The sequence below is a fragment of the Bombus flavifrons genome, chromosome 2, assembly GCF_040668555.2.
Source record: "Bombus flavifrons isolate JBK064 chromosome 2, iyBomFlav1_principal, whole genome shotgun sequence".
Classification (NCBI taxonomy): Eukaryota; Metazoa; Arthropoda; class Insecta; order Hymenoptera; family Apidae; genus Bombus; species Bombus flavifrons.
The window spans coordinates 8,705,495-8,732,116 of NC_138443.1; the positions used below are offsets into that span (position 1 = coordinate 8,705,495).

Below are 26,622 nucleotides of genomic sequence, written 5' to 3' on the forward strand. Positions count from 1 at the left end.
TTTCTTTTTTTAATCGAGAGAATGATCGGACCAATTCAACGTAAAAATATCCTAGGAAGTATTAATAAGTCCACGGTGACCTTTCTATAGTCGACACGAGCTGCCATTGAAAAAGACGTCAGAATGTAAAGGACGAACCTGTAAGTCTAAAAGGTCTCCGAGGTATTAAATAATAGCATTAGGGAAAAGATATGAAACGGGCGTCGCGCCGTTTGCAAGAAGTTCGTTCTCGTTTCGCTGTAATTTTTCGAAGGTCTCGCTAGAGGGATTTTCTCGTGAAACTTGAACTTTCAAAGAAGCACAGCACGCTTTCCACCGTTTTATTAGCGTTTAATTTAACCTTGAGATATTTTATCATACAACGTGGTATAGCGCCAGTGGAATTCCGCTGTGATTTATCGACCACTGAGTCGCATCCTCATAGTATGTAATAAACTATAAAACGTTCTAAACATGTACAGTTGCTTTAAATAATCTATGGATTAAGAAGTAATGCGCCAACACGTCATTTGAATCAGCGATGATTCAAGCTAAGTGAAACGTGCCAATTCATCGATATGATTAGATCGTTCAGCGGATAATTATCTATATAGATAGTTCTTTTGTATGTCAGTTGATAGATTAACAATTAGGTAGATAAGAAAGCTTGGATAAATAAAAAATGCGGTCGTTCTACCCTTTGGTAGAATATTTTATTTTTTATTTTTTATTTTTATTTAATTATACAGGGTGTTTGGTAACTGGTGGTACAAGCGGAAAGGGGGTGATTCTACGCGAAAAAAGAAGTCGAAAATATAGAATAAAAATTTTTCGTTTGAGGCTTTGTTTTCGAGAAAATCGACTTTGAATTTTCGCTCGGTACGCGTGCGGTACGTTATAACGGATCTCACTGTAGATCGTTGTTTTGATGGAAGAATTTAAAAAAAAAATAAAAAAAAAAAATTTTTATTCTATATTTTCGACTTCTTTTTTCGCGTAGAATCACCCCCTTTCCGCTTGTACCACCAGTTACCAACTACCCTGTATATTGGGCAGTACACAGAGAATATAATTATCGTTTGAATATGACTATCGTGTGATTTAGATGTGGATAGAATATTCATAAAACATACTGAGATATTTTCTTAAAATAAAAAATTACCAATCTATAAAATCTATAATTACCAATCTATAAAAATGACCAGATTTTTAGTATTAGAGAATATCAAGGAATATTTAGATGCTTAGAGATCTTTGCAACTTCATATAATTGCTGATTTTTTGAAATGCGTATAAAAACGCAGTAATCCTGTAAAAACACTATACGAACGCTATATGAAAAGCGAACGGTATATTCTCCTGGCTGCTGCAATATTCTTTGATAAGATTATTTAAGAGGTCAGTTTCTAATTTCTACCACTACGTTGCTCCCATCAGCACCAACCGCCTCGAAACCTCCTCAAAGATACACAAGAATATCGAACCTGTATAAAAATACACTGCTCGTATGTGAATCACGGTTTATGTTTGATAAGCAAGATTACAGAGTCGATTACTTGGCGACCAGGTGGAGATACGACTGTATGCAAATGACGCTAAGAACCTAAGCGAGAAACGAAAGTCTCGTTTTATCGTATCGAAGAATAGTCGCCACGAAGCAGGCGTTTATGGACTTTGTGAGTACCTACTCTCCTATCCGTGTGAATCTCGGATCGTTGCATCTTGTAAGTAAACATGTTTAGCGCCCACTCGAGAATCTCGCCGTGGTTCTCAAACTCGAATCACTTGCCTCAACTTGGTTATTTTTGAATGTGTGTCCCTGCGACCACCAGGGACGCGTGATCCTTTGGCATTGTTATCGTGGTTGCTGATAAGCGGAACCGATAGCGAATCTGTTGTACCGTATCGAGAGATATGTATCGCTCGGATATGTAGTCTACTTTTTGCGACCAATAGTCTCAACTACTTCCGATTGCATTGCGAGTCGTAAATTGAACTGATATTATTCATGGCTGGTTTTGAATTTAATTTGAAAAATATTTATTATGAGATTAATAAACATGTTCAGTGCGAAATCGATGCAAGTATCGAGGAGGATGGAGTTCAGTGACGATGTCGATACATGTCTCCACATTATCTTTTCGTTAAATATTTTTCAACAATTTTTACGCGTGCTCTACTTATTCCTTTAAGGAAAATTAAGTAAAAAATATTTTTTTTTAATTATTTTCGCCACGAAAAGTAGGAATCGTAGGAGTTCTCTCACATAGAATGCGTTAATATGTTGTTTCTTTTTCTTGTAAATCCTATTTATGCTTTAAGTTAAATGGATATCTTGGAAAAAGAATAAAAAGAAGGAGTTGAAATTGGAAAAAGAAGGAGACGAGAGAAACGCTGTAACATTCATGGCTAATAGACTTCACGGGTTAACGTCTAATGCGGCAAAATTCTCATTTACGAGCGATTAATATTGCATCCACGCACAACGCCCACGCGTATTAGATTTGCGAATCTTCACAGCCCACGTCTGGCATTGTATCATAATACAACGATTCAGAGACCTTGTCTACTGCACACGAGAGATTCTCGTGATTCATCGATACCTCGAGAACTGCCTTCTATTCGTTTCTTCACCCTCCAACGACTGGTTCAATTCTGATTCCCAGACAAACTTTCTTTCGATTATTTCCTTTGCTCGTGAAAAGCAGAAGCCTCTTAGTTTCTACGAAATTAAATAATTTCATAGTATATGTAAATCGATATCTATATAAAACTTTAATTTCAAGTATATTCAAAAAAGACGAATCCAGGCAAAAATAATAAAATTTACTTACATTATAATTTAAATAACTTCTGAATTATATCGAATCATTGAAACATATGAAACAGAACGAAACTATGGTGAGACGATGAAACGAAATAGGTAAATTTTGTCGTGAAAAAATTGATAACCGAAGATGTGAATTATTTCTAACGAGGCATCCAAGGGAGATATTTTTGTTTCTGGTCCATCAGCTTGAACTTGTAAATTCCATTAACGTCAAGGCTCCGAAAGCCCGGTGGGACACGCGTCCAATCAACGCGAATTCGCAGCTAACTACCGAATTTATATGAACGAGTAGCTGTGCAATTTACTATTAACGATCTCCCGTAATCGAGCATTCGCTACAATTACTGATTCACGAACGTCACAAAATTTCCAATCAAATAACTCTTCGAATATTAAAATGTTTAATTGCGATCAATACATTTAAAGCCGTAAATATACGTTCAAGTTTCGCCCTTTAAAGGATTCAATTTAGAGTTTAACATTGAGTTCGAAATATTATCCATTAAACCTTCGTCGGAAAAAGGTGACAGATTTTGAAATGACGAGGAAAATTTCGTTCCAACGTGGAATGGAAAACAAAGTTTCCGACAACGATACGAATCGACAGCAAGATAACGTATGGCTTCGTAAAAACGATGGAAATAGTTTTTCTCATTGCAAGCCGTGACTCTGGCCGCATACTTTCCAACATCCTGATATTTATCGCCGAGGCGCGAGCTTTCAAACAACACACTACTCCTACCTGGTCGAGTTGTTAACGTCAAGCTGGTAATTTCTGATCTAGGCCAGCGATGACGTCGCCAGAGGTCGTTGCAAAATATCAAAATTCATGTTATCAAACTATCCAATCAATGGCTGAAGATCAATTCCAACTTTTAAATGTCATTTCGAAACTTCACATGTTACACACGCTTTTACTGGATTATACGCCAGCAGGTATTGAATTTTTCAGCAAAGTATTCAAGTTTTTGATTAATCGGTATAGCAATAATTTGGATCCATACCGACGCTATTAAACGTTGTGAGGAACTAACAAATTTTATATTCCCTAGTTTTTATATCGACGATCGGAAATCAATCTTAATTCTCTTCAAACGTCACCGCAAAATGGCTTTCTGTAATTTGACTGTAGCAGTCGTAATTAACAACTAGACTTCGAATTGCATTTATAGGAAAAATGCATTTACAGGAAATTTAGAAGTACAAAATTCCTCAGAATATAAAATATGAAATATAATATGTATACAGGGTGGTTGGTAACTGGTGGTACAAGCGAAAAGGGGGTGATTCTACGCGAAAAAAGAAGTCGAAAATATAGAATAAACATTTTTTTTAATTTTTTTTTTTTAAATTTTTCCATCGAGACAACGATCTACAGTGAGATCCGTTATAACGAGACGTGATAAAGTGCACGCGTACCGAGCGAAAATTCAAAGTCGATTTTCTCGAAAACAAAGCCTCAAACGAAAAATTTTTATTCTATATTTTCGACTTCTTTTTTCGCGTAGAATCACCCCTTTTCCGCTTGTACAACCAGTTACCAACCACCCTGTATATATGAAGTATAATATGAAAAAATATACAAAATATTCACAGTACAGCGCCCCTGATAACACTTGGGCAGATGAAACGATTTTCCACCAGAGATTTTATATTTTCAATTATATTATTTATTATTTTTATGATTATACTGCTATGTATTATACTATTACAATCATTTTTGAGTTCTGAAAAATATGAATTTGTATAAAAATTCGCAGTCTACTAACAATATATCTATTTCTTAGAAAAGATCGAATTAGAAACGACTAAACTTTGATACAACAAATCTATCTTACGTTCGCTAAAAGCGAACGAAAATAGACGCTAATGCTACTTAGGATCGCAAAGCGTTAAACTTCACCGCAAAAATCCAAATTTCCAACATCCGCTGCACCTAAGCCCCTAATCAAGGACCATCATCTGCCCATTCATCACTTTAAACACCGCTCGTTAGACGTCTTTGCCAAATTAGGCGGCGACGTTCTTCCTGTTCGACCGCTAATTAATTCGCGGGACGGGCATGCGACGACCCATTTCAGTGAACCAAACGGTTCCGCTTTAGCGGTGGTTCTGTCGAACCTCTCGAGCCTCTCGAACAATCACGACCCGCCAGAGAAAGTTACAGGACACGGGTGTTAATTAATAGGTTGACACCGGGAATAATTGACATGGAATCGAGCCGGCACACCTTCTTTTCACACGATCGATCGCCGTCTCGTTGTTATAGCCAAATGGGCGATGGAGCACCCAAGAAATCGTAAAGCATCGAACCGCAATTATATATCAAGAAACGAAAGAAGTTCTCGATAGATGTATTAACGAGATTGCAGTTGGGTTGCCTTACGTTTCAGGAAATTGAATAGTATCGAATAGAAATTTGAATATGCGTGTATCGGAAGGCGATTAGGTTCGATTCAGATTTCACTTCGCCGGATTTATTAAACGTTCTTACTATCGGAATGTTGGTGTGGTTTCTTCGAGTCGGAGTAGAAAGCAGCGTTTAGCTGTACAGCGAATTAGCGACGGTTTAGGGAGACGTTGGTAATTACGGTATAATTGTTGAACAAAATGAAATCGTGATTTGGATTCGAGCGAGAAAAGCCTCCTTCGACGAGGAAATATTTTGTATGACTGGCGATGTAAACTTTTTATCTTTTCATTAGTCACCACCATATAAACACGAATTTGCATAAATATCCGCAATGTAGTTATCACGTACGATTTATTATGGGCAATAAATATTTTTGAATACACATATTGCTAATTGAATTGTTTTTTTAAATTTAAATTATTCAAAAAACGACTGACGTCGTTCGAATAATTAAAGGTAGTATGCATATGCGTACGATTATTTTGCAAATCGACGTCTTTTTATTTATCGACAACTGTAAGAAACGCGATCTTCGATATCCTTGCGTTGCTACTGTCACTTTCCTCGTTGCTTGTTCAAATAGAAAACATTTGTATTCGCTACCGTTCGATAGGCGTGAGAATAAGTGAGGGAATGCATGAGCCTAGCAAAGATACTGTCAGCGTCGCGTCGATGCCTTAATCAGACACGCTCATTATTGCGCTCTAAAAACAATCGATTAAACACGGAGTTCCGCTGCCACTAACTCACCGTGTCAGTTATTTACAAACGATATCGATCGCGGATAAAACCGTGATTTCGATTGGTAACAGTCTCCTTTTACAGGCAACTGCAATAGCGATTGCTACGATTCTTGGCACATCCTGTTTTATATTTATTCCTTGAAGTATGTCAAACAACTGTTAGAATGTTATGTACACCTGTTATTGATTTTTTGAAAGGTATGTAAATCGGAAAAACGTGATGAAAATTAAAGTTTAATATCTCGATAATATATCTAAGAATAAATTTATATCTTCGAAGACTCATTCAATTTTCAAAATTCAAATTTTTTAATTTTCAGATTTGCAATGTGTTCAAAACATTTATTTTGTGGTTAATATTGATCAATGTGTTTAAAGAAATAAAGACAACCTTTTAATAAATTTTGCTTTATTTAACTAGTTTTTAGAAATGTAAGTTTGTAAATTTGTGTTGTTCGTTGAAAAAAAGTAAAGTACATGTAAACATGCAGATAACACGCGAACGCCGCATTAGAGTTCGTCGTTTTAAATTAATTATGTAAGTGGTAGAAGCAGCATACGACTACTACACATCGGATATAGAATATCTTTAATCAATACACATTTGCTAATTATACAACGTAATATTAATAATTCGTTCGCGATCACTTATTACGTATAGGAACACTGAGTTTGTAAGTTCATGAGACAAACGATATATGAGATTATTCTTTAAAAAAATTAAACAGTTACTGTGTGGGTTATCAGTTATATCAAACATCCACGAAAAATAAATATCTCCGTTGATAGCAAAAATAAATTATAAAAATAAACACGACATGCTACGTTTAATATTGTAACGAAATATTTAAGATGGTTGTAAACTATGTTGGATTCATAAATCGCACTAGATCACTGCGAGATATCGTGACTCTGAAACCATCCACTTTAAAATAGAATGCAATCCTCTGAATTTTAATATCCGCATTCTTTAAGAAAAGTACTATCATAATACCAAGTAAATGAAAATACTAAATCGCGAGAATGTTTCGTTTACATCAACAATTTCCATAAAAAAATCCAGACATGCTTTCATGCTGCATACTTGTAATTATGTCGTTATCTTCCTAACGACGTATTGTAGAACGATTGCACTGTAAAATCCAATTTCTAAGCGAACTTTATGTTCACAATGAACTTGTATGCTTCCTTGAATTTCATTAATACAGTAACGAATAATAACTAACTTTCGTTCATTTTCAAGCGTCCTTAAATTCTTACGACACGATGTTGACAAATATCTCTTTTATCTTTAAAGTAATCTTGAACTCTTGCAATATAATCTTCATGGACCAGCACAACTTTCAATATAACTTACATTTTTCATGACCTCGACGATCTTCTTTAAGCTTTAAATGACCTCGATCTTTTACCCCAAAAATTTCGATGACCTGGATGACCTTCAACCGTTCTCATTCCTTTTCGACGTGACCTGGCCATCTTCTTTTAATCTTTGAATGACCTTGTCCTAAATTTGTCATGACCTCGATAATCTGCAAATGTCCTTGATTTCCTATGATAAGACCATAATCGATCTCATAACCGCAATCTTTAATCACACAACTCGTTATTGACCTCTCATCAATGATCAATCGATTTCCTCGTAAACTTTAAGTAACTTTGACTTCTCGTGACAAGACACCCATGGCCACTATATTTGCCGCATCAAACAATACTTGATGCATCAACTATACTATACGAGTAAATAGAGCTTCGTTTATCCGAACTCTATTTATAGGGAAGGTACATTATAATAATTAGTACCACGGTAATTTTGCCGTGATCGTGAATTCTTACTAGTTTTATTCTATAGTAGTTTAATTCTATCGTAGGTAAAAAATTCAATCAAACGAACTCTTTCAATGAACCAAACTCAGATAGATACATAAGATTGAATAAAATTTCGATCAGATCTCCTAAACAATTTTATTCGAAATCACCGTTCAATCAAATTTCCGATAATTATTTTCGTAGCCCGAATTTTACATCGTACAACGCGAGGAAGATTTTCCATTAAACATAACAACTCATCGTAACGCCATATAAAATTGAGTAAAATTTTTAATCAAACTACCTACACACATTACCTCTAAATTACGGTAATTACCTCTATAAATTGAATTATACTGGTTATTATATGTCGATTATACGAGTGAAACGCGCGAAAGATATTTCGTTAAGCGCAATGACACGATCCAAGCTCAGCTAAAATTGAATAAAACTGAATAAAATTTTAACGAAACTTCCTACGCGTACTTTTCCTCTAAATCACGTTAAATTACACACACTATAAACCGAATAGATTATACACGATGAAACGTGCGGAAGATTCTTCCGTTAAGTGGCGAGCTTGGCTACGAACCAAAGGAAAACACGATTGATATCGGCTACCTAGTTTTATCTTTCGCATATTTCGAGCGTAGACAAGAAAACCACCGACAGGAAACGAAGATAAGCGTGTGACAGAATTTATCGTAACTGTAAAAACAGGAAGTATCCTTCGCTAAAGAGCGACATATTCTCCGTTGGAAAATCCTGAAACGCCTTTATTACGACGATTCACAGCGCGACATGCAATTTAGTAAAATCGAAATAATCATTGTTCGATTTTGATCTTATTATCCGATGATATTATAAGTCTATAAACAAGTAATATAAATGTAAAGAATAATTTCCTCAAAAATCGATAGAGGATTACTAAAAATCGTTTATACATGAAAATCTCATCACTTGAAAATTAGCTCGCTCATCCATTATACATTCTTGTTTGCCAAATCTTGTTAAACAGTGTTACACATTGAATATAGAGAATCTGAACAAAGATATGCATAAATTTAATTTCCAATTTAAAAATTTCGTTCTTTCTTTAAAGTACAATAAAAAAAAGCGTTTCAAATTATCCTGTAATTTTGTTTGTTTTATGTCAAGAAGGTATTGCATTACATTGTTGTGAAAATTTTTCCCTGCTGCAAACTACTATACTGAATATTGTTTGTTTCTTTAGCGAAATCTATCCGTAATCGTAATTTGATCGAAGAGTGTATTTCTAATTACACTTATTCCAAAAAAATCTTAAAAGTTATACAAAAACTCTGTTCTTTGCTAAATTTTACCACAGTATCTGACGAAATGGAAGGGAGAGTAAATGATTTCTGCATGACACTTATGAAAATATGGCAAAATTGTTCCTGGCATCTGTACTATTTACTTAAAAGTAACCGTGTGTGTGGTTAGATAAAGAAATAAATAATAAAGATATTTAAACTGAGCCAAATCCTCTAATATCTCGCGTCGGATCTCCTAATATCAAATTTCAGAGAAATTTCACATTGTATGCATTTTTTACCTTTGGCCTAAATTCTCATTCAAATGCCGCACTGTGGAACATGAGAACGTGCAAACGTGCCTGCGAACCCGCGGACGTTGCCTGCGAACCCGCGGACGTTGCCTGCGAACCCGCGGACGTTGCCTGCGAACATGCGACGTTGCCTGCGAACGTTTGGACGTTGCCTGCGAACGTTTGGACGTTGCCTGCGAACGTTTGGACGTTGCCTGCGAACGTTCGGACGTTGCCTGCGAACGCGTGCATGTTGCCTGCGAACGTGCGGACGTTGTCTGGGTACTTGGCCCGCGAATTTTAATTTTTTGTCTCGAATCCTCATTCAAATGCCGCACTGTGCGGTCGCTCGAAACTCTGAGAAACTTTCAACTCGATTATTTTCGCGTTACTGTAGTCGGTTTATCGATACCGATGATTTATGCAAGGAATGGTCTTGCTGCCAATAGTCTTGAATTAATTATCGATGCAAGTTTCACAAGGAGAACTTTGACAAAGGTGCCCAAGGGTTCGATTCATTTCCATTCCTTTGCGAATACGATTATTGTAAGACAATAAAATGCTTTCACATGGAAATCAGGCAGATGCATATTTCTAACTGGAGACATTAAGCTTCTGTGAATATGAAAAATATATACATAAATGGACCGGGATGATTATCGACAAAGTCCGAAGTAATGTAAATTATCATTATCTTTATCATTTCTTGTCGTGTCATTCTGTTTCCATCGTGGTAACATAAAAATTGTTAATACAGTTGACTATTCGAACTTCTTACGACATATATTGTTCGAATAGTCGAACAATCTCGTTTCTATGTCAAAGGAGATGATTTATTTTAAACTACTATATAAATATTAATATCAAAGAAAAATAAAAACCCTCGAATAAAAATAAGCCATCCTCAAAGTTTCCCGTAATTGACATTCTGATAAACCAATCGTTCCGCTAATCACTGTTCTAATATAAAAATTACAAATAAAATCGTGAAACTATATTATTCTAGTATCTATAACTTTTTCTCTTATTCCCCATTAAATTCGCATCCTTTCCCACCAAAAAATAAATGTTCTTTTTTGATACTTACAGCACATGACATTTCAATTTCTCGATCTGTTAAACCTTACACATTTTTGCCTTCCTTCTTTTCCTCTCTTTTATCTCTACACATCTATATCCCTCAGGTTCATCTCGCTCGCATATAGAATGAGAGAATATCTCTATACCATTACCAAATCCTTTCTCTTCACGTATCTTGGGTCACCCATATATTAGCACAAGTCGTGTCAAAAATAGACCAGCAGAAAACGAACAGTCGTTCCAATAAAACAAATCGAAGCTCGGCTTTCGTGGAAAGACATTCAGAGGCACTTGAAGGGGACGAGGTTCAAGGAATCGAATCATTTAGTTTCGCGGGCAGAGTATCAAGGATCCAGTTACTTGCACGATCACGGCCGTCTCTGTGTACTCGCAATCCCACGGGCGAAATTGACCGTGAACTTTTCTGACCCAGTTGCTTACATAATTGATTCGTCTTCGTTAGCGCGACTCTCGTTCCGCCGCCGGAGTAATGCAACGAAATTACGTGACTGCCATAAACACGAGCCGTGATCCACGGCAAGTTACGCGAGACGATTTTAAAATTCACCCAAGCCCATTCGAGTTCAATCGGACAATCGTTCGAGATGCACTTCTTCGTCTGCTTGATCATTTAAAAGCGAACGACTCGATCGAGAGAACGATTTACGTTCGGAAGGTGCATTTCCCAGGAGAGCAGCCAAGTGAACATCTTTTCGGTTTACCATCTATTTTTTGACAATGACACTTTTTCTCTTTTCTCCTTCTTTTATTTTCTCTTCGCGACTTTCTTTATTTAAGTACTTGGCGCGTGATCAGAATTTTCCTCGAAAGTGGGAGAAATTTAATCTTCCATATTGCCATGTGACTTTAAGTTATAAATACAGGTATATATTTGGACTATGTATACAGGACTATAATTCCTAAATTTTATTCTATTTGCTGTAGATCTGGATAATTCAATTTGTTGAACTTTTTACTAGCGTTATAGCGAAGTCAAACGACCTCTCCCGTTATAACGATTATTAGTTTCTAGATTACGGATTAAAGTGACAAATTATATCAAATTACATGTAATCTCTACATAATCTTTCTCTCTCATAAATAAACAAAATTTCTGTTACAGATTGTTAATCTAATCTAATCTAATTAAATTTCATTTAATTATTCCATTATTTCATATTTTTCTAGGAATATAATAAAATATAAAGTCAGTAAGATATAAGAAGTATTGTTAAATTACTTCAGAACGTCAATCTTAATCTATTCAAATTAAAATAAAAGAAAAAGAAAAACTGAAATAAAAAAAAGAACAACACGGAAATTATTGGAAGGTTCATCAGACCGCGTAACTACTCGAAATACTCGTTTCTCTTCCATAAGTGAAACGATACCAATTCTGTTCACCTCATTACATCGTAACATATTCAATAAAAAGAAACGCATAATTTAAATTGTTCTCTGTTCTCTAATTGAAACGTTACCCCTTCCAATTCCCCTTAACGTCTCTCCCAAAAATTAACTACTATCAACGAAACTTATCTAATGTGTGTCTGTAGTTCACTGTAAAAAGAAAAAAAAAGAAAAATGAAAGTAGAAGGGAGAAACGACGCAATTAATCCAGCAACGTATTCCTATTTATATTCAATTTCACCCTGTACAATACGAACACGATGTTTCGATAAACGTTTCGTCGCATCCGTGAACGGATACGTGTCGAACGAACACGAAGGTATTATTAAAAAGCCCTTCCTGTCCCATGTAACGCAACATGCATGATAATCAAACAGGCTTGTATCGACATTTTCCTACGTAGGTGGAACACATTGTGTACGTACGCGTATGTCAGCGGAAAGATAGTGGTTCTCAAATGTACAAGACACTCGAGATCTTTGAAAACTATTTTGCATGGAAACACAACGAGCGAAGAAATTCATTCGGTGAAATTTCTTGAGTATAATTTATCGATGTTAGACTCGTATTCTTTTCGCTATAGTATGTCGATGTAATATGTAAAGTATTTGGAAACAAATAATAGTCTATTTAACCGCTACTGATTAATTGATATTATTATAACGTTATTACATAATTACATACAGATAAACGTAATTGTACAATTGATCTTCGATGAGAATTTTGGTTGAAGTGATGGAATTATCGAGAAATTAATATCTTGATAATTTAAACCCGACAAAGTAAAATTTTTAGTTCTTTCGTGTTTAAAAAGTCTTGATATTTTGATATTATAATTCATCGATGCTTTTGAAATCATAGGAGAAGAAAATAATGAATAAAGAGATTATTCTCTTGAAATCTAGAATTACACAGAGATAAGGAATCGATGAATCAAATTATTAAAAATTGCAATTATTAAATTATTAAAAAATACAATTAAAAATTGTAATATAGACTTTGTAATTGTTGGATGATTTGAATTAAGTAAATTAAAGGAAATGGCAGATTCTTTTTCTCCAAATTCTATAATGTGGAGGTAGAATGATAAAGTTAAGTTATGTCACTATAGTTTCAACTCAAGTTAACTCACCCTCCCTGTCTCTTGGTAGAGAGATGCACGTTCTTGGGAGCGCCTACTCACCTGAAACAAAGAGAATAAAACCATTAATCGATTGATCAATTGCTCTATTGTGAATTAAATAATTTCGTAACAGCACGATCATTAGCTGCATGTAAATATAACTTTTGTGTAATGTTAGAAGCATTCGTGAGAAATAAAACATAGTACAGTAAAAAGAGTGATATAACAAGAAAGAAAAAAAAACGAATTTCAGCTACGTAATAAAAGAGCGAAAAGTTACGAAGTACATTTGTCACGTGGAATGAAATTTATTACCGAGTGACATTCTACGCAGTCAAACAAACTTTCTACATCAAAAAATGACAAATTTATGGAGTAAACGTTTACGTTGCAAATTCACAACTTCATTCATACTTGTTATTTAACACACGAGTAAGTAAATAGAATTGAAATTCCTACGTTACTTAGAAACACGTATCTTTCACTGTTATGCAAACGAATTCTCATGATATTTATTTACTTTCATTCAATTTTCCTAATTTTTATTCGGTTTTTATTTCGAAAATTCTGTTTCATCAACCACTCTAACAAGTCTAAATCATCAGGAAATCAGTTGAAATCATAAATTGAGTTTTATAAATTTCCGAAAACATTGATTTGTTCAACAAAATTTCATTTTACTTTACATATACCACATTACTGTATCATTTAATAAACAGTAAGGAACTCGGTTTACAATTATTTTCCCTATTGCCTTGCATTCTCGCTTAATCCTCTACACACACGTTAATCTGCCCACGCGTACAACCTCATTTTATCCTTATTTTACTATTAAATATCTACCATCTATGTATCTATCTAACTATTAATTACTAACTTTGTCGTTAACAAAACACCTGACCTAAGACTTAAGAAGAGGTTCAGTTGAGAATAAAGAAAACAAAATATCTTTGGTTCCATTTTATAGCATCCATGTTGGATACTGGTTTTGATGGCCACGAAACTTTTCCACGGCTGTTTTATTGGCTACGTTCCAGTCGGATAATTTTCATAGAGAAGACCACGGTGCAACGACTGACAAATTGCATCGACGTGTCACTGCACTCCACACCGTGCACGCTTGATAAAGTTCATTGGGTCTTTGTCGTTTCCCGCGCGCTCTTTGAGCCTCTGCCACCGAAGAATAATGGATGTCTCGATAAAACCTTCGCCACGAAACAAATTGACGGAGAATACGAGCGGAACCGACTCCGACAGGCCTCATCTTCTTTAACTCTCTTGCCTTGCGATTTGTTTTATGACCGAGCTCAATCAATTTCAACCATATGCTTTCAAAACATTCTGACTGATATGAAAATCATCCTACCATACTATATTTGACTTTGATCCTATTTAAACCAATTTCATGAGCTCGAACGAAGTTTGCTCGAACGAAGAAATATGAACAGTTTTTTTTTTCAAGATCAGAGGTACGAATCGCGAATTTTCCAAATGATATTGATCGTACAGCAGATAATTTTTCACCGTGTAATTTGGTTTTTCATTTTAATTCTATACTTAATCTAAAGCATAAATCATAATGTCAATCAATAAATAAATAAAATCAATATCCTAATAAAAAGTATTCATGTACAGATATTTCTTTCGAAGAATTTTCAAAGTACAAAACTATGTTTTAAGAGCATAGAATCGAATGTGTATATATGTCCATCGTTAAAAACAAGCTTCGTCCAAGTATCGATTCGCGAATAATCAGCGTAACAAAGAATGAACTTCTCACTAAAAATGAACAATTTTAAGATGCTGAAATTACTCGTGACGAACGGTTTCGATCAAAAGGTCACGTAAGCGATAACTTCCCTGAATAATTGGCTTGTGCAATGAAACATCAGAAACACATACGTATCGGAGTTTTATCGATCAGGCATTACGGAAAAATATCTCCTTTCTCGTTTACGAAAGCCACACGCACGCCGAACGCGAATATTATATTAGCTCGAAGCGAAAGCTTAACGAGCGTCTCATGATCTTTTTTACCGATCACCGCTCGTTTGTTTGCAAATTGACAGCCGATTAACGATAGATTCTCGCCAAGTAAACGCAGATTCTCGCAAGTCATCTCGACAATCGGCCGATTAAAACGCCTCAGCCATGGTTCATCGCGATCGCGAGATTTTCCTTCTTTCTTTATCGCTCGCCAAGTCTGTAGTCATTTTATAGCTTCTAAAAATGAATGAGAATTTTTCACTCGTGATGGCTCGACCGTGGCGCGACTGGTGAAAGGGGCTGGTTTCGTATAATGATCTTGTTGGAGCAAGGATTAAATAAACGTCGTCCCATTGGGCGATTGAATCGGAAAACCAACGTCTCATTCGATTGGTGAAAACTGTTATCGTGAATGCTACGAGCTTGGCGAACTGGATAATTAACGACGATTGGATTATTAGCGCTTTCACAGCTGACGTACGACTACGTACACAGGCTTACGAAAGTATTCGAATGCTTGTATACACCTTTTACGAGTACACCGTGTATGTTATAGGAAATGTTCTGAAATTTTATTACCACTGTCATGAGACGAGACTACGTTGCATAGCAACACGTTATGGTTGCAGTTGACGTAGTATTTTGCCGTTCATAAGTCATTAACATTCCAATACGTCATTGGCTAGTCATCGTCCAATATAGTGTATCTTAACATACATTTTACTATATTTTTTTCGCATATAATTGACGTAGCGTTGTATTAGATTCTGGTTAATACACGTTTTTTTCATAGACTATCAGGATAGTAATATATTAATTATTGTATTAATTATTGCATAATACTATGTTACGTAGTCTATAAACCATTGATGTAACAATATGCTGTTTTCTAAACCTGTAACACACCTAGGCTCTCCTGCACAATTGAACTAATATTATTAGCGGCATTTTATAAATCGTTAATTACAAAGTATCAGTAAGAAGGAATGAAATTCTACAAACAAAATTTTGTAACATAAAAATTGCAAAATTGTACGAGAGAAATCTCAAACCTGCAACTTGTTACTCATCGATTATCAATATCGCCAATCAGTAAATTATTAAGCAAAAGAGTTCTAGTAATTATATATACCATCATCAAATCGACATCAAAGTAACTGAAACTACACAATTCGATATTTCCTATCCGCTCTGAATTTTCCATAAACAGTAACTCCCCTACTGAGAGAAAGAAAAATCATACAACAACGTATTCTTCTTTACGGTAAAACTTCTCGAGCAGTAAAACATCGATCTACGCCATAAATCAGGCGAATGATTAACAGCAATTAGTAGCAATCTTCGATTATTCGTAAACATTTTCTAACACTGCTTTTACCACACATCTGCGCGCTTTTATGTGTGAACAATTTCTTGACCCTGATAAATAGGGATCGCATCGTCGTGTTCAGCTGATTCACAGAATTATCCAATTATCGTTTGCAAAATGAAACTGGGCAAGGGGAGGGTGCCCTTCGCGGTACTAACTTCGTCGACAATAATGCCATTCTTTCATGGAAACGTCGGAAAGGTCGTGGCGTATTGCGGGTGCGTCATTATCGGTCGCCTCCTCTTGCGCGGCTAATTATCGATAACGTCGGCTTGTCAACGATCTTTTTAATAAAATTCGAATTTCCTTTGCGTCGTTTCTTCTTGTTGCTTTATTAGGGTTCGCGATAACAGCACCACGAAAGTCGAGAGAAACATGTTCAACTCGATATCTCTTGGTAAGGTATCCTTGAAACTTTTCTGCAGCTACTAAGACAGTTCGTCGTATCGAGAAGATAACGCTTTCACTGGTTTTTGGAAAGCGAATTAATTAATAAAACGCTCGAAGAATAAGACAGGTTGTATGAATCGTATTTCATTTTGTTATATGACAGGTAAAATTGTAGCATCTAATATCGTGCGGTGAAAAAAATTGGAAGATAGTTTTTACTTGAATAAATAGTAGGTAATAATGGGCTTCAAATACTTTAGCTACGTATTGATTTAACTGTTTTCTCTACGATCTGCTGGTGACAGTGTTATTTACGATGCATAGGAGTCAAACATTCCTTTTAACTAAATATATACAGAATATTTGCACGAACGTTTGATTAGAAAGTTGAAGTATACTAGCAGGTACTTCGAAACAATCTCTCAAACTGGACAAAATGAACTTCGTTAAATATTCATAACTAATTTATTTTATACAATTACCAATTTTTCTATAACCGAATTTCTATTGTCTTTTTCGACGATTGGTGAATCTACTCAAAATACTAACCGTTGCATAAAATTCAAGTATTAACAAGCTCTTTTGTAATTATCAGCCATGCCATTTTATTCTACGATGCGTGCAATGCGAATAAATCAACTACGAATGCATTTGATAGGTTACAGAAGTATTCGCAACTTCTCGAATAAAAATTTTACACAATTAATAATCATCGATTATGTTTAATAATCGGAATAATTTACGAAGAGCACTAATAGTATAACAAATAACAAGAATCGTTATTCTATCAGTTGAAATTAATTCATTTGAAAAGAACCGTGTCAACGCTAATATAGCGATTACGACAGCAATAGTTTCAAGAGGTGCGAATATTTCAATCAAAAAGTCAGAGCAAGTATAATAAATCACGAAACAATCGCGTTGATCCGACACACTGTGCCAACAACTCACAACTTGAACGCTAAAGTGTAGCCTACAGTTTCATCTGCAGTTGAAGCCTCACCGTGGAAAACTTGACGGTTAGGAAGTCGTAGTATTTCACCAGGAACTTCATTATGCGTCCGGTGCGGATTGGCTTCGGTCATACAACGTGCGTTTCCTACTTGTTTGTTGTGTCGGGGATGGCTTTCGTGGTAAACAACTAATTACGTACTATTTTCCTCATCGATCTTTACCGAACGAAGATTCGTTTAAACACATCGAATGATTTATTCATTTCGGTTTGTAGAATGGTATCAGTACCAATAATCAAATATATTATTTTCTTGTCTCGATTACAGGATTCAACTAGATTGTAAATACGACGATCAAATAAAATAAATAAATAAAATAAAAGATCAGAATATGAAATTGAATCTGAAAAAGAGAGCATGAATATGAAATTTTCCCATCATAAAGTAAAAATAATTCGATAAACACTTTAGTAGATCAGCTTACTATTTTTCTCCATTTTTATGCTTTTTGATCCAAAATTATGCTAACGATTACCAGGACTCTCTTGCACGAGTAAACTAATTAAGCACATTAATAACTCTATTAATGAAATTTTACAAGACATTAATAACGATCGATTCTCTTACAGCGTATGACAGTAACAAGTTTTGGTAATAAAACAGTTGAAACTTTATACGTAAATCTGATCAATTACAAATCCTCTATAAAGTAGTTTTCTTATTCAAATCAAGCTATCCAGTCAATGCTAAAATATAAATAAACTTCCATCACTTAATCAAAGTCTATAACCTACAAACTCGTAGCATATCGCTTTACCAATATTATTAATTATACAGTAAACTATTGTGCAAGAGAGTCCAGACAGTCTTTCGAAATGCAACTCGTATCAATCGAGAGTCGTATACGAATATCCGAGCGAAAAGCGTGAACAGTTTTCCCGGTATGTTCCGAGTGTCATCGATGCTGAACGAGCATTGAACGTGTACAATGAGCCGATATATCATCTACGTGCGTAAACAGATCTTGATTCGTCGAAGAAGCGAGAGAAATCGGGAGAAACGTTCGTTCGCCAAACCTGTTATCGTTCGACTGTTCAACGTTGGTTGCTCGTACAGGTACACACCGCGTAATTCGCCGAATTATCGATAATCGTTCAACGAACAAACTCTGTATGCGGTGAACTCGCTTTTGTTTACAGCATCGTTTTCGATTACAGATTCTCATAGTGATATCGCGTGGCGATCTCGCTTTTCTCTTGAATTGAAACGTACTTACGTGTTGAATCACCCATTCTTTTACCGTTTAATAGGAACTGGAAGAATTTCTTCATGGTATTGGGAGATTTTTATTTGTCCGAGCGCCAGATTAACAGTCTAGCAGCTTGTTGTGAAAAGATGCTTAAATTTGTGATGGTGATCATCTTTTAGTAGAATTATCGTTTTGATTTTCTTCGTTAAAGCGATTGGATATAGAAAGTAATAATCGTAGTAACGAGCGCAATACCGTTGCCAACAAAGTATCACAAATTCTAAGCACTTCTCAGTTTATAGTTTCCTCGGAAAACTGTAAGATGGAGTTACAAAGTAGTATAGCATCGGAATCTCGAAACATCAAATCTTACATTGACACTGTGATTTTAACAAAAACGCTGAAACAAGAATATTGAAAAGTACTTGAGATATTGGCAGAAGACTGAAATAGAAACAGATAATCTTCCACTTTTTGCAATTTTGCACGTATTAGCTATTATTTCTGATAACGTGTGGCTAACTAAAGGAAACTAATATACGAATACTTTATCGTATAAGAAGAGAACATAGTCTACGTAACGCATTTTCATTTCTATTCCCCGTAGGAAATTACCAAAAGATCTTACTAATTCTCAAGATGGAAGAATTAAAATCTACCTTTTGACATTTTCCTAAGATCGAACAACGATTACAAGAAACCGAAGGCGAGAATTTTACAAGAAATTAATCTTCGTTTCTTTCGCAGCTACAGTGTCAAATGTAACACGCTAACAACATAAATCTGGTGCTCCGTAAAACGGTGAAAACAATGCTCTCTAACGACGGTTCCGCGAAATCTAAATCAAATGACGTCAAATCGTTAAAATAAATTCCCAAGTTATTCACTTCGAAGGGCAACCGAGAGTCTTTCGATCCACACGGAGCATGAACGCTGATTTACGAGTGGAAAACATGCGGGTTGGTTGGACAAAATCTCGCATTAATCTGCCGGGCAAATAATTAAAACGAACAGCCGATTAATCATCCGCGGCCCCGTGACGCAGTGGCCGATTACAGTCGAGCGTGGCGAGCCTCGTTCACGCTTGTAAAACCAAAACGAACTGTAATTTACATTCATTGAATCAGAGATAATCGTTTCTCCCGTTTTCTCGGGCGTCGCACGTGCAGATACAAAGATCACTGTACTGCTTGACCAATTGCGCTGCTGCAGGCCGCGCACAACGCTTATCATTCAACGGGAAAATCATGTCTTCTGTTCATTTTATTATCGATTTTTTCCTAACATTCCTCGCTCGGTTACGAAATTGCACGTTTATCGCGGGAATTACGTAGTTTTGTTTGCGATTAGTCGCGTCGACGTTGCAGTTTCATTTTAAATGGCAGAGCGTTCTAAATTCTAGCATTTCAGTGTTACGAGTGTCGGTTTAAGTGGATGTGTGTAATTGTTGTTTATATCGTTGGAAATTTGAAGTTGCGATTGGTCTATAGTGGCTGCGAAAAACATTTGCAGATCGTTGAATTTATCGCAGTATATTTACACACTGATTGATTAAATCGAAATAAATATTGAATTTCGTACTACTTAGTAGAAAATGTTCATACTATGGAAATTAAGCGTAAAATCTGATTAAAAGATACTTCGTTAGAAAATAGGTACCTTTTGTAGCCACTAAAATATGGAAGGTTAATGCTGTTTCAATGGTAACTTGAACTTCTGCTATGGAAGCACCAATGTATTAGGTTGTCCGAAAAGTTTCTTTCGTTTCATGAGGATGATAATAAACGAATAATAATTTCTGTTTTATATTATTTTATTGAATTAGGTATGATCCATTTCGTTATATGTCTCGTGCATAATTCAATAAATATAAAACAAAAAAACATTGCGCGTCCATTATTTCCTTATAAAACGAAAGAAACTTTTCGGACAAACTAATATTACGATCATTGTACAGAATGAACTAAACGGGGAAAAATGTTTTTGTCTAATATTTGTTAATCGAGAACGAATGTAAATATAATCTTAGCTAAGAGCTTCTTTACTTCTACTTCGCAAAATTGAACTTTATGAGTGTCGTTATTATTTCAAAGTAACAACGTTTATTTATAACTTCGCTATGTCTCAGTAATGTAAATAAAGCAGAAGTGGGTGTACATCTAGTAAAAAGTAAATTTCAAATCGTCTTGTATAAACGTTTCTTAAGAAGTGAGAAATTTAACAATAAATTTCTCTCGAAAATTGAATAACCATTACAACTTCTCTTCATATTTTCAATAATTCAAGAGTTTCTAACCGATTCTCAACCATTACCAGAAAAAAAATTAAGAATCGCAGATCTTTTTACCGACGAACATCTTAATTACGTCAATTACAACAGTTTTTGCTCCTATTTTCTCGTTTCCGCTGTAGAATTTCTCAATCATGCCTCGCAGGCAAGTCACTTTCAGGCAAACAGTTTAACGTTGTTCATCCAAATGCGTACGCGATTATAGCGAAAGCGTCGACCAACGGTTTTTCCTGGCGGATTTTCGCACGGTCTATTCTCATACAGGCGGCATAATAGCGTCACGCACCAATAATCGACGAATCATTCTTTACTCGATACCAGAGTCGGGAATTATACACCTGGTGAATCGTATATAGCGAGACCATGCTCGATCGTGCTACTTCAACCGCAATTCTTCGATCACAGTTTGATCGAAGTGTGTCTCGAATAGGAAAAAATTGATTGATTTTTGACTCTTGACCGATATCGAAACATGGAACGTATTTCCTTTTTCTTTTGAATTCGCGAGAAAGAAATTTTGTTTCTGGTTGATGGTTGCATTTGCAAAATTTGTTAATAGAACAACCATTTTTAGATGGAGAAAGAGAGATTCAAAGTTCTAGAAAGATAATGATATTCGTTGTTTGTTGTGTACAGATTTGTGTATTCTCGAATAGTCATTTATAGATTTACAATGTTTATTTATATTGTATCGTGTATTGGAAAATAAAAAAAATCACCTATAGATTTGTCTGTACATTACAAAGAAGTCTTCGATAAAGAAACACAAGATTAGCACACGATAGAAAATTCCAAGATTCACATTCTTTACAACGAAAATTTTAACAGAAGCACAATTTTCAAGGAAAAGAACAATCACTGCTAGATAATAAATCCACATACTAAGAACGACATACGATACCGAGATCAGAGAAACATAAATTTTTGAAACCGAAGTTATTCTTTATTTAAAATTCCATCTTTCACAAGTGGGAAAATTTCTCATACGAGAAACATCACAGTTTCCAAACTACAACATTGCTGGCAATTCACAGATTCACCATGAAGAAATCTTCACCGAAACGAAGTCTCGTTGTTTTAAAGAGAAAATAAACGATTCTCGATCGATAAAATCGCGCATGAATTGCAAAATATACGAAAAATAGATTAGAACAGCTGATCGACTGCGGGGCATTGAATGATTACGTAATAAGCGTGGTTTCGTGCGCGATGACTCGGTTCCGCCGACGAGGAACCGTACGAATATCTGCACACATTCGAGTGCGTACGGTACAACGACGCACGCTTACGCAATCCGCCGTGTCTTGTGGGGGCCGCGTGTTTATTTGCAGCTCGTCGACCTGTTAAGTGTTCCTTTCATCAACCCGCGAAAGTAAACTCTTCTCGTCGTGAAAATCGTAATATCAAAGTGTTCTCGATAAACTCGATAAACGAAGAAACAACAACAATAAATCTAATCGAACATGATAAATTATCTTGAACAAACTGACGTTGGACAGGTATCTGTCATTAGTCGTTAAATGGTCTAAAAAAACGTGCCAAACAATGGTTTGAAAATTGTTACTCGAATGTAACCAAGGTAACGATAAAAACGATCACTCCAATGTGACGATTTTTAAAAAATTAACCACGGTGAACCTTAGCGTCATTGAAAAATTTTTTTTAAAATATACATGATCATAGAAAACAAAATATTACAAGATAGAAAATATTGAGAGTGTAATATATGTATTTTATAATTTATACCGCTTTTATCAATTACTATCGAGATAACCATTTCCTCAAGCATTTTGCATTCCTTCCATATGTAAAATTCATAGGATGAGACCACCGTGAAGCTTCGCCCCAAGACTGGCATAAAACGCGAGGACAGAAAACAGAGAGAGGAAAGTAAAGGCGCGCGTTTCGTCGTGACCCAATCTTGTCTCATTTAGACTGAGTGGAGTGGACTCATCCAATTTGGACTACTCAGCGAACCTGAATTTCGCTACGAACGTCGAAACTCTGACGGCAAGCGATGCTCTTCTCGTCTACACGTATCGTGATACAAATCCTTCTTAAGAAAATCATCATTCAATTTGCTTAAATCCTAACACACACACACACATATATATATATATATATATACACGTGCTTACTTTTGCTTACTTTTTTTTATAAAAGCATGTTAACTTTTGTTAACAATATAACCTCGTCTTCGGCTTATCCAGTAGTTACAATTTGCATGCTAATTATTTGGAACAATGGCTCGCTTATGATGGAGGATTAATTCTGGAAGAAAGTTCCCAGCGTAATAAAATTCTACTATTAAAAAGGCAGAATCGAGGGAGTCGGACGAGCGAGCGCGATAAAACGTGTTCGCGCGATTAATTGAGAGAAAAGTGAAGTATGAGAAGAAAGCGGCCGAGAAAAGAGAAAACGAGTGGTTAGATGTAGTAGATGCCCGATTCTCTGTCGATCGATTGTTAACATAATGTTAGTTGCTATTCTGGAGAATTTTAATTTGTTAATTGGAGAGGATAAATTAATACCTTCGCTACAGATTCAATTTTAATTATCTTAAATGTTATATGTTAACAAATAACTAATAATTAATAAATAATTTTCATTGTTATATGTTAACAAATTATTATAAAAGTATCTTCTCACGAGCTTCTGCTTTTTCGCTCGTGTCTTACATTTTTGCATATAAATTTGATTATATTTATACAATATCGAGAAAGATCAAGAGTTACAAGAGAGTGAAAATTGGTCATTCTGATGGGCCAGGGTAGCGGATGTTCGAGACTGTGTCCTCAGGTTGCATAATGCAGTCGTAAAGGTATTTCAATGTAGGCCTGAGCAACGTGCCAAAAACGAAAATACCTCGAGGAACAGGGAACTGAATATCACGACGAATCTTTTCGACGACGCAACGGTTCAAAATCAGGAGCGTTTCGATCGCGGAACACATTGCACGGATACGTTTACCTCGTTGTTATTTTACTATTATTATATTAGACTTAAAATTTCTATCGTGGCTCAGTTGCTATTATTACCTAAGATCTATCTTTAGATCTATCTTTTAGATTATTACTTTATATAACACGATAATATTGAATATTCCTGTCAAAGCACGTGAGTAGAAATTTAAAATATTCGTAGTCGCGTATGTTTGGTATTCCTAATGAACTATGTAGATTCTACGGATCGTAGAGCAAGTAAACTTACATTTCCACTGTTCGAGGTGAAAATATATTCCTCACACGTACGTCAAACAAAGCTGCGTACCTCTTTTCATACTTATTTAAATCGATTATACGATTTGATTAAATCATCTGTCCTTGTTTGCTATTGATACCATACATTCGAGTAATACTTCTAATTTAATTACTTCCGTACAAACAGATAGAGGTCAGTGAATATATAAGTTCGAATTATTTTAGCCCTTCCTAGAACGAATTCTCCTTTAGCCTATGAAAAGAACATTTTCTTTTATTAACTTTCAATAGTACGGACACATATTATCGCACGATTTCGTGAAGAACATACAATGCACTAAAATTCTAGACCAGTTTTACAGAGAACAAATATATTTCATATTTAGTTAATTAATAAAATATTAAAACAAAATCGCCCATAAAAGAGAGAATATTTGCTTGTTTTGTGTTACGTAAAAGTCGATGTCAAAGGATAAATACATGAATATCGTCATCGTTCAATATTCGAATATAAATATTTCATCGTAAACGAAAAGCGTCGATGTATCAAATAAATGACAATCCATTAACACAAGTTCACAACATTACGATCGTATATGGACGAATGATTTTTACTAAAATACGGGTCCGATGCAACGTTACGTGAGATTCTCACACGCAACAGAAGGTGCTTCCTCGTTACGGTGACAACGAGAGAGAATGTTCGAGGAAAGGGAAAGTTCGAGGGGTTAGATGCTTTAAAATAAATGAAACGAACTACCCATAAAGGCTTTCACTGGTTTCTGGAAATGTTTCTTTGTTTTGTTTCCCTTTACGCTTTTAGTAAGGATAAATTAAATCTCAGGGTATTATCCTACCAGTAATCAAGTAGGAAGAAATGGTTGACTGATGCGAGCAAGTTCCTGAAATGCGTATGTTAAGAATGTCTGAATGTAATTATTTTCTGATTACGTTTCTCACACATTACGTAAGAATGTTTGTTATCGTGCGTTACCGAGTAAGTATTGCCGTACAATGTTATATAGATTACGTTCATTTATAATAGATCTTTATCATTTAGTATAGTTATACGATGGAATTTTAACGTGAAATATGACTTGAAGAAACAGCTGGTTGAAGAATAATTCAACGAAACTTTCTCATTTACGATAATAAAAAATACGTAAAAAAATATTTTATGAATCAACGTAATCGTTTACATTCAACTATTTTTATAACTCCCGCATGACTGAGAATCGTAATGGTATATCTTAGTTCACTGCTATTCTTTTCACAAGATATGAGGTGTGCTGCATTCACTATTATAAGAAATTCATCATGTTTTTCAAGTCGAACAACCTTCCATAGCAAAGAGTAATGTTGTAATTTAACGAAGTATGAAGCTGAAGGAACGATGTTCGCAATAAGCGAAGCTAATTCAAATTGTCAAAATCTTAACTTACACTATCACGATCAAAGAAACATCTTGTGCACGCCTCGATTAAACTACTCCATCATCGAAATATACTGAACCCGACCCTCGTTTACTTTCCCAACTCTCCAAAACTAATTAATCCATTACCTTGCAATGTGAACCTTAAACCAGTATCTCGATAATTAAGGGACACAGTGCACCCAAGAAACCTAATCTCCAAACCCCTATTAACCCATTTAGCCGCTATCAAAGCCGACGATCTCGATTGGTGAACGCAAAAAAAAAAAGACAATCCAACCCTGTGTTCCCACGTCAGTCGATCGTGCGATTGGCCGAACGAAAAAGTCGGGCCAAGCCGAAAATTCCTTTGGTACGAAGGGGAAACGCGTGTGCCACGAAGTGTAACGGCGTGGTCGGTCGATAAAAGTAGAATAAAGTGCATGCGCAGCCGCGTCTCGCCGCGACAGATTCGAAGCTTTCCGCCCCAGACACGATTTTGCTATACCGTTCGTAAGCGTGTAATGGAATTAACCGCGAAACAGCCTCGGTTGGTATCTTGGAAGGCCTCCGGTTTGCATCCAGAGGCCGGTTTGACATGGATCTAATGGTTTTAACCGCGAAACCGTACGCACCGCGGGACACGTGTTACCGGCTACGAAATAACAAACGGTGGAACGCGATCGAATCCCATTGTACCGATCCCGAACTTACTTACGCAAGTGCTGCTCGATTACGTGTCCTTACGCCGGACCTGATAAATATCTCGCGATTGCGTACGCGAGATCGCTATGCGCTCCAGAGGGAGGAGAATGGACGA

The 26,622-nt window shown here is 35.7% G+C and overlaps 1 protein-coding gene across 3 annotated transcripts in view; it reads right to left on the reverse strand.

Annotated features, from left to right (window-relative positions):
* LOC138189975 (probable serine/threonine-protein kinase dyrk2) overlaps window positions 1-26,622 on the reverse strand; it is a 267,046-nt gene that overhangs the window by 87,947 nt on the left and 152,477 nt on the right. The window contains exon 3 of one of the 3 annotated variants that reach the window (XM_069132328.1): window positions 12,964-13,014. The exons of the other annotated variants lie outside the window; for them this stretch is intronic. Coding sequence (XP_068988429.1) covers window positions 12,964-13,014 — 51 coding nt within the window. The remainder of the gene's footprint in view (window positions 1-12,963; window positions 13,015-26,622) is intronic. 3 annotated transcript variants of the gene reach the window in all.